Source organism: Plodia interpunctella, chromosome 13 (assembly GCF_027563975.2).
Source record: "Plodia interpunctella isolate USDA-ARS_2022_Savannah chromosome 13, ilPloInte3.2, whole genome shotgun sequence".
Classification (NCBI taxonomy): Eukaryota; Metazoa; Arthropoda; class Insecta; order Lepidoptera; family Pyralidae; genus Plodia; species Plodia interpunctella.
In genome coordinates this window covers 1898914-1909078 of record NC_071306.1, presented here as the reverse complement: position 1 = coordinate 1909078, position 10165 = coordinate 1898914, and the positions used below count along the sequence as shown (strand labels likewise).

At 34.5% G+C, this 10165-nt stretch overlaps 1 protein-coding gene across 1 annotated transcript; it reads left to right on the top strand.

Annotated features, from left to right (window-relative positions):
• Positions 1–392: 392 nt before the first annotated feature.
• Positions 393–10156, top strand: LOC128674592 (uncharacterized). The gene is made up of 6 exons (XM_053753260.2): positions 393–735; positions 1446–1674; positions 2913–3149; positions 3968–4306; positions 5431–5565; positions 6066–10156. Exons 1-6 carry the CDS (start codon positions 607–609, stop codon positions 6674–6676), a joined length of 1680 nt encoding a protein of 559 aa, XP_053609235.1. The 5' UTR covers positions 393–606; the 3' UTR covers positions 6677–10156.
• The last annotated feature ends 9 nt before the right edge of the window (positions 10157–10165 follow it).

The window sequence follows — 10165 nt, the reverse complement described above, 5'->3', positions numbered from 1 at the left end:
AGATGTAAATAGTACAAGCATCAGCGATAGCGTCGATTGCAAAGTAGGTGACATGCGGACGGTCATCGGAGTGTCACGAGACGGTGAAAGCGGCCGTCTGCGCGGATTTGGACAGATTTCGACCTCTCGCGCGCAGATGCTGTGCAAGGTCCGTTAAATCTCACGATACGAATGCAGGAATACACAATAGTATCGATAGTGTGGATGTGTGTGGATTTAGTAAGTACTTCGTTGATACTGACTATCCATAGTATTGTTATTATAGCATTGCACCAAAACGCCTATATATTTTAAAACATAGATTTAGAAGGGCACCGCGCGCGGCAAAACGCTACCGATTCGATAGTTGATTGACTACTAAGCAACAACGCTAGCTGTCAGTCCAGCTGTCTGTCTGTGCTGTGATTGGCCGCGTCCCGGGATGATCATGTCATTACTTCATTGATTCAGTCAGTGAAGGATTGAGATTTGAGTTTAAGAAATTGCGTTTTCTGTTTATTTTTCTATTTATTTGATGGACAACATTTGGCTAGAAATGTTATCCTAATATATTAACGGCAGGAACATGTTTTGATTTCAATTTGTGTCTTTATTCGTATATAAATAATGTGGCGATTGTGTTTTTGTTGTACCTTTATTTTGTCACTGTATACGAGTTTTGTTGTTGAATCTAAACAAGATTTTTATCAGAAATGTAAAGAAAATATAACAAAGACGCTCAGTTGTAGTACCCAGGCAAGTATTTCTATTATTCACTTGTTTTTTACTATGGGACCAAATACGTCAATAGATACGTACGTACAGTTTATCGATTTTCCTATGAAAACAACCTCTCTTTGGTCTATTTATAAACCACCCACATGGATCTGATTTTGAGTTTCTATGGAATATAATCGAGTGAGATCTTTCTAATGATTGTAACTTCTAATGGAATACCTATAAAAGGTGGTTATTATGCACCCATATGACCTTGTGGATTATTTTAACTAAGTAACTAACCTACTTAACAAAACATACCTATGTTTTGCCCGAAAATAATATAAATTGTAATTCTTCCAAATATACCAGCATCTGCAACATATGATCTACATAAAATATGACTAACTGGTCTGTGTCTTGTCATAGTTATATCATGGAATTTGTAAGTACTCCATTGTATGAAGTAATTACTAATTCCTTTAATAAAATAAGATTAATTAAAATAAGATCTGTCCCACTAATCTACACTAAAGAAATTTGCATAAAATCGGACATCAGTGTTAGGCACCAATTTCACACTCGATAAGAATTCCTCAATAAAAAATATTATATTCATACAAACATAATATGTATCTGAAAAGTGATGTATAAACGTTGGATTTTCCATATGGCATTCCCACAATCAACCATAAGACCAATACAGAGATACAGAGATAGCATGTTGTTTAACAATATTTCTTTTTCAGTTTGCTGAATCAGACGTTGCACCAGATGCAGATGTCTGCAAGGTCCTGCTGTCGAAGCCCTTGAACAACTCGGAATGTCGTGAGATGAGTTTTGGCCCATTTCAGTCGGACAAGCTGTTCAATGCGGGCATCGGAGGAGTCAGTCTCAGACCCTATATACTAGACAACCAAGGAAGCAGCTTCAATTTCACCGTATTGAATATTACCTTCACCAGTATTAAGTGGAAAAGTAAGTTTTTACAGTGTCAGATTTATTTTACTACGCTATTTTCACTTCACACTAGCTACAGATTTCGCTATAAAAAGGTCTCATTGTGCTATTCTAGGTTTTCTTTTTAATTTCATGGCTCCAATCATTCGACAAAATGATGATTTTGCCAATGTCAAGGTTGAGATTGACATGGAAATCTACACATGTATTTTTAATTTAAAATCTGTTTCTTCCAAAGATTAGCATTTAATAAAAGCCTTATTTATCAAATTATTACACTTTGCCCTGTGATAAAGTATATTTTATCTCAGTGACAAAGCTTGAACTTGATAGTAAAGGTTCCAACTGAAAATCAGTGTATTGCTCCTAGAGTAATAACATCACTGAGTTGTGGCCTGTTTAGATTACTGTAGCACACACACCCATAATCAATGTTTTGCACTTACCCACTTTTTGTTTTATTTTAATTTTAATTTTTTTGGTTGTTCTGTGTGTGTCTGTAGTTTTTTGAATAAACTTAAATAGGTTACTATATTATATTCTTAGTTAACTTAAATATTCAAATTCAAATTCAAAATTCAAATTCAAATCATTTATTCAGAAATTAGACCTTCACAGGCACTTTTTCTCGTCAATCTTTAAATTTATAGTTATTTCTCACAAGCTAGAAACTACTGGCATTTCGGAACGACCACTGCTGAGAAGAAATGCCGAAAGAAACTCATTTGAACAGTGTTGGTCCCTATCATGCCAGATGGCTTACCATTATTGTTTCTTACAATGTTTTTTTTTCTTTCTAATAATATATAAAAGTACATAATGTACATAGTCAAAAGGTATATCAAAACAGGTTATGATTGTGATCCGAGTGCTGATTATAATATATATATATATCGATGTGAAACACAATTAACTTACATGAAAATATATGAGAAACGAGATGACCAGTTCCCTCTGGCAGCACCCGTTCACGAGTTGACGCATGGGACAGCCATCGCGTAGCTCAACCATAATAGAGGGAACCTCAAATAAAATAGGGAATAAAAATAGAAATCTTTTCTCATGAATAACAGGGTTAGTCTATAACTATTTCTACATTGCCCTAAATTATTTAATTGAAATTACATTTCTTTTACTATTTTAATAATGTATTGTTATGATTTTCAAAAAGTTATCTTTAAGAGATTTTAACTTTGCATAAATTGCATCAAAAAGTTATAAAACAAATGACATAATATTTCCAATTTCATCTCCAGCGATGAAGTTTCGCTTCCACGATCCCAGTCGTCCAAACAGCTACCATTGCCGGAACATAGAAATCAGTAAAGACGCAGCTATAGACGAACGGTCCGTGTTGTACTACGACTGCTACTGGTCTATAACCGATGGGGACTACAATGGCACAAGCCATTACCTGGACTTTGAGGCTTCAACAGATTATAGTACTAACCGTGGCCAGTATTTCTTCAATATACCCAATATGCAGATGCTTAGTAAGTACCGATTTTTAAGTTTGATTTTGTTGACATGTCACACATGCTTTTTAACTAAGGTCCCGGATGGACAGGGGCGTGGGGTCATTACCTGCTCGATTTCAAAAATTTTTCATGTCAATATTATTTTCAAAAAACTACTAATTTTTGTTTCAATATATTTACCGAATATGTCTCTTCATAGTCGTATAGTCGTTCCTCATGGCTGTGGGTCGTGGTCATTACGTGGAATAAAACACACATTAATGACTTTCTTGGCACAATTAATGGAGTGCTCCATTTCACACGCAAATAGATAATCAACCAGAGTGCAGGTTTCCTCACGATTTTCCTTCACCGGAAGCAAGTGGTGGTTGATGAAAACTACTACACATGAGTCAGATTAGATTCGAACGTGGGACCTTTCAGTTCACAGACGGGCGTCTTAACCATCACACCACCACTTCTTCCCACCATCCAATATGTACACTAGGTTTTTTTGCTTACAAGTCTTGTTATGTAAATAATCTATGTCTTTGTGATTATATATATAGCAATATAATAGACATCTTAGGAACATTTAAATTTCATGGTATTTTCTCCACCACTTATTCCACCACCCTGTCTTATCTGAGCGTGTTCCCGATTGCTTCCTCAGCCGTTGAGCGTCGGAGCCCGAAGTCCTACATTTTCGTCGTCGGCATTCCTAATTGTCAGACCATTGTTATTAAGTCCACCTATGTTACTTTTGAACATTGTATTTTGTTTAAAGTTTAAATTACTATAGAAATATACATGCAGTGTGGGAGCAAGAGTTTCACAGTACATTTTATTTACAGGCACAAAAGTATCGGAAAACGAGTGGAAGCCGTTCCTTTACATAGAGATACTGTCAACCGTGTTACGCCTTCACATAATGCCGCCGCCATCACAACTATCGATCAGAGGTTACAAGATCGAAGTGAGAAAAGGCTGCCTTAAAGGCAAAACCGATTGTATGGAAGAGGTTGTCAAAACTGCCAATTTGACCATACTGGATCGTAACGAGGAAGTTACATACGACTATTGCTTTATCAGAAGTCCTGGTTCTCATTATTTCGTGGTGACTCCGTTGCATGAGCAGTGTAATGGTTTAAAGGGCAGATGTCAAGCGGTGGCGAGCCCGAAGATTGATATCAGTAAGTTTATTTTCATTGGTAAATTATAAGGAAAAGTTATTGATAAATAACATGTAGTTATAATTTACAATTTTTTAAATGACTGTTTGTTGCCTCAATAAAGATAAATAAATAAATAGTCTTCACAAACAAATAGTCTTCATATAAAAAATCCATCCAGTTGTTTTTTAGTTTATCTCATATCATACAGACAGACACAGCAGGGGGACTTCTTTTTATAATATGTAAGGATTTACAAACTTCTATTTAAATCATGTTACAATGTATTCACATCTATGAGTAACCATAGTATAAACAAATACACATTTAGTACTTAATTAAAACATAATATTATATTGCGCAGCAATATACTTTTTCACATATTGTCAGATATTGATAAGAGACTGTGACTCACTGAAATAGAAGCTATTATACAATAAACAAGTATGTTATGGTCACGTATAGGTCAATAAGTATTGTTATCACTGTATTTGGGTGTGTAGTGTAATAATATAATGCTTATTTAAAAACATGCAATGTTATGTGATTTGTAACATATTGTGATTTATCAAACATGAGACAAGTGGTGGTTCTCAGAGCGTTTCGACCGCTGCGGCCGCGCTGTCATTGCGATCCGTCAATTTTCTTGAGGATGGAATCATTTCTAAAATCTATCTATATATATAAAACTCTTCCGTTACTGTGTGACTGACTGACTTACAGACAACGCACAACCGAAACTACTGGGCGTAGAAAGCTGAAATTAGGTGTGTAGGTTCCAAGGACAGTGTAGGGGAGCACTAAGAAGGGATTTCCTGAAATTCCCACGGGAAACGGATTTTTATTCACATACGAAGTCATTCATAAAATTGACATTACCACAGTACAGATTGATTATTGTAAAGTCAGTAAAACTTAATTCTTGTCTTTGTTAAAATTTGAAAAGTACTTTCTACTAAAATTCTTTACACAGCATAATCTGTTAAAATATTGTTTTTATATTTCGCTAAGAATTGAAAGGAATTGATGAAATTGAAACTCTAGTATAAGCGCCTTAACCATCGCTATACACACATCACTGCCTTCAATTCTACATGTTCCCTTCATTACTTGTGAAACTATGTAATCAATGGTATTTGTTTTAGCAACCGATGAACACAAAACACTAAACATCTGCATAGCGAGCGTAACGGCTCTGGTAGTGGCATCTCTTTTCGCGTACTATCTCGCTCTGCGGTATATAAGAAGGTATTGGTGCAAAGACTACCGATTGGCTGGAGGTAAATCACTTTATAATAAATAAATAATTTTTTCATTTCAATATCTGACATGATAAAGTTTTACAATAAATATTAAAAGCCTTTTAAAAAAAATAGTTACATGAAAACAATGGTGCCCGAACTGGGATGTAAAGTTATTATATGAAGTTATAGGTAATACTGAGGTTAGCTTTTTGGTGCAAGGTAATATATTGCTATGGAAGAGCCATTTAATGGCACTCTTGGGCGTTGAAAGGTATAGTCTGATAGAGATAGCACTATACATACCTTGAATCAAAACACCTTTCTCACAACCAATGACCTCTCTTATTTGAGGTTAATAAACCTAACTAATATTATAAAGAGAAAATATTTATATTTTTGATGACATTTGTCACAGAGATAGATGAAACCTTCAGGAGTAACTTAGGCTACTGTTTTTATTATGGTTTTACCCGAGCGAAGCCGGAGCGGGTCGCTAGTAAATAACCTTCAAGTTTCAATTTTGACTTTTTTTACAGGCTACATAATCCCACCACCGACAAAAGTGCTCGTAATATACCCCAACGGAAATCGCTTACACGCAGAATGCGTCGCTTCCTTCGTCAGCTACCTACGCTCCGAATACGGCTATGACGTCATGTACGACGCGGACATAAACAATACAAATCATAGAGACCCATTCATCTGGGCACAAGAGGCATTCTCTCTCGCGTCCCATATAATATACATCGTCGGGCCCAATGAAGAGAATAACCAATACGGAAATATTTATGAGAAACAAATAATACCCGCACATAGGAACGTTGATATCTTGCTATTGTCTATGGTCAAGGCGCTACGCTCCACGAGAAGTTCAAAACACATTTCGAATATAAAATTCGAACATTCGAACGGACAAATGCCGATCGAAACGAAACATTGCAAAACCTTTTACTTGTTAAAAGATTGGAACAAAATGATCACATATTTGTCCAAAGATTTGATACCAGCGAAACAGCTGTCCCGCACGGAGAAAGGTAAGTGCTTTATTGACGATTTGAATAGGGCGAAGAAATTGTTAAACGGGAACATTGATGATGTTATAGTTAGATGCGAAAAGAATTCGTTTGAGAAGAAAATTTTGGTGTAAATTTTTGATACGATTCAATATGGGGATTAAGTATTTTTGTGGCATTTTTTATATTGTACTGCCCTATGCCAGAAGGGAAGGATATAGTGTGATGGCACTACAGTCAATAAAGATTTTTTGGAAGGAAGGGGAGGCCTATGCCCAGCAGTGGGACACAACTACAGGAAAAAAAAAAGTCACAGATTATTTAAAACTAGCTGCGCCCCGGGCTTCGCTCCCGTGGATATTTCGGGATAAAAAGTACCGTATGTGTTATACCAGGTTATTTTCTACCCATCTACCAATTTTCATATCAATCGGTCCAGTAGATAAACAAACTTATTTTCGCATTTATAATATTAGTTGGGATTGGGATATAAAAATTAATGTCTATGCATGAATATGTCTACGGTATGAGTTTATAGATTGATAGTAGTGAGGTATATTTGAGAAATTGTGCCCCAAACATACTTAATCTCCTTATGATGTTGAATAAAAATTGTTAAATGGTTAAAAAGTGTTGAGAGAACTTTGATTTGACAAACTGTTTTCATGAAACAAGGATTGTTATTTAACCAACAAAAAGTTATATAACAATGAAATATGGAGCTATTTTTATGAGTTTTGTAATAATATGAAGACCTGTTTTCATTCATTCATTAGGTTGTACAGTCAACCCCCCAAGTAATCTTGCATTGTATGAACTTTATGCGGAGGCAATAGCGTCGATTTTGCAATGATTTTGAATAGCTTTTTATGCTGTTGACTGTACAAACGTAACGTGTCGAATCCAAGTCACGTGTCAACAATCGAATTTCGCATTTCTCATCATACGTATTTTTCTAAATCAAATCTCCCGATATATTATTTTAATTTGTATATTTGGTTCTTTAGTTATTTTTGTTTTTATAAGTCCACTTGTCTCACAGACCGAATGTGTCTAATGTTGGCTCCACACTATCAACGAACTCTGATAGATGCCGATGCGTATGTATGAACATTGCATAATTTGTATGAGTGCTCTTATTTACCACATTGATAAATTAGTAATGTATACTGAATCCACCAAACTTTGGCGAACTGTTCGCGGATAGTGTGGAACCGGTATAAAATTTGTGAAAACCTGTAAGGATTAATTTTAATTTCTCTGATTAGGTTTAGGATGTGGTTTGGTTTTTTACGTTTAAAATCAAAATTAGGACATTTTATTATAGTATCTACATCATATGTTTAAAAATTGTTTTATTAATTTATATACTGTATTAAGTTGCTACTTTTGATTGTCAAAAATTGTTTGTTCATAATGTTTTTGATTAACTTATTTTTTTTTATAGGAATATCTTAAAATTACTCTTTATTGTGTGCATTATATTCTTCTAATCCATTGACCTTAATCCTGTTTTGTCCTGGACTGGTCAATTAAACTTAAAACGTTGTATTAAAGTTGTATTTTTGATGTATTTAGGAACTAAGTCTACAGTGTGTTCCCTTCGTGCTTTGGGACCATCGGTGGTGGGTGATATAAAGACATTTTAGGCACTGGCCACTATTTTTCTTCCAAAAAAAAAAAACAGAATACAAGTCTACTGTTGTTCTGTTTAAAAATTCAGTACTCATATAAATAGAAAAGGAGTTTTGAAAACAATTGATTTGTTTGAAAAAACTCATGGCTCTCCTGAAAGACATCGTATAAAATCGTCAAATAATTCAGAAACTTTTATCATCCATCGGCCAATTTTTGGTGTAGTATTCTGGAGATAAGGTACCTTAGACTTTATTTAGTTTTACTTCACTAATGTGTCTTGTATATCTTAAAACATAACACTTAATTTTATTATCATTCGTGCATATACTTCTATCATAATTCCACGTCACTGTTGATATGTGGGATTGTGGTTTTATTGGAAAATTGGTTTTATAAACCTAGGAATCGTCACAGCGAAATGAACTTTGTGATCTACGTGATAAAGTGCAATATCGATCACATTGATTACTCGAATCTTTCTGAAATGGCGTAGAAGTGATCGTTTCCAAAATGGTCATAATAAGGTTAACTATTACTAGAATATCGGATTTTGCACTTTATTATAAAGCTCATAGAGTGTATTATTTAGTGTTCTTAAATAAATAAATCAATCATTTTTACTTCTTTCGGTCTACGACGACCAAAACTGACTGCTGACTGCTTCAGATCTTAACTTTTTTTCTTCAATGCCGTTTTGCTGTTTCCCTTCATTTCAACGGATGTTCATTGTTCTGAGTGGTTCTTGACAATTGTCAGTCGCATAGAAGATCGGTCAGGGCGTCGCTGCTGTTGAACAAGAAAATAATATTTCAAAAAGACTCGATGGTTTCTAATATTGATTACCTAGCACGTATACGCACGTAGTATTATGAAAAGGTGATCCCGGATTCCCATACTCCTCATCCGTAAGGAAGGCCAGTGACCCAGCAGTGGGAACATTAAAATTCCGGGTAAAAATTTGAATTATATCCCAGTTAGAAGTTTAACATGTCTGTATATGTATATCTGTCCGTGGCATCGTAACAGACAGACGGCTGAACCGATTGTGATCTAGTGTTACTAAAGGTAATTTAATCAAGAGTGTTCTTAGCTATGTTTGGAAAATGTGCGTTCATCCATATGGAAATCAGCTTTTTTCTAGTAGATAAGGTGATATCAGCAACTTCGGTGGGGGGTTTTTTAAATGTACAATTTAGTGTTTATATACGTCTGTAATGAATGAAGAACAAAACGGAAGCAGTAAAATCGTGAGTGATCACATTATGAGATTACTATAACATTCCTTCGTTTTAACTTTTCTTCTTGGATGTGCCATAACAAGTCTTTTATGGGTGTATTATATATATATCAGTATATGGCTATTTAGTTTGCAAATGAGGGCCGTGTTTTTTTAATATTTGATTATTTTCGTTGTCAACAAGATTTGTTACATTTTAGTGTTGTCTCTGCCACCCAGTATATTCGCCATTGAGAATTGATTTTTTAAGATTTGCTAAATAAGTAGCTGTATACGTTTTAATTTTCTTTTCTATGGCTAAATAATTAGTAATTAATTTTACATTTTAGAATTTTGCCTTTTAAATGATCATTGAAAAGTTATATGTCTTTTCTTCTATTTCAATCGCTAGGTAAGTCTTATATGTTATGTAGTAAGGTGTTAATGGTGTATATTGGATATCAATCTTACATTAAAGCCATGTTAAGTACCTTATATTTTCCTAAAGCAGTGGCCAAAATTGAACCTTAAAATGTAGCATTAAGGTTAAAATTTCTACTGCTTTAAGAGGGGTAAAGTATGATGAAATATATATTTTAATATCACCGAGTTATTTAGCCAGTTTGTAAAATTAAGATGTCTATTGTTGATCTCAAAACCTTTGAAGTGTGTTCTATTGTATCGTATTACAGGAACTTCAATTATTAAGCTCAATATGTATCTTGTGATGTATTTTTGTAATAAAGTCATACATATTGCATAGCTGCGT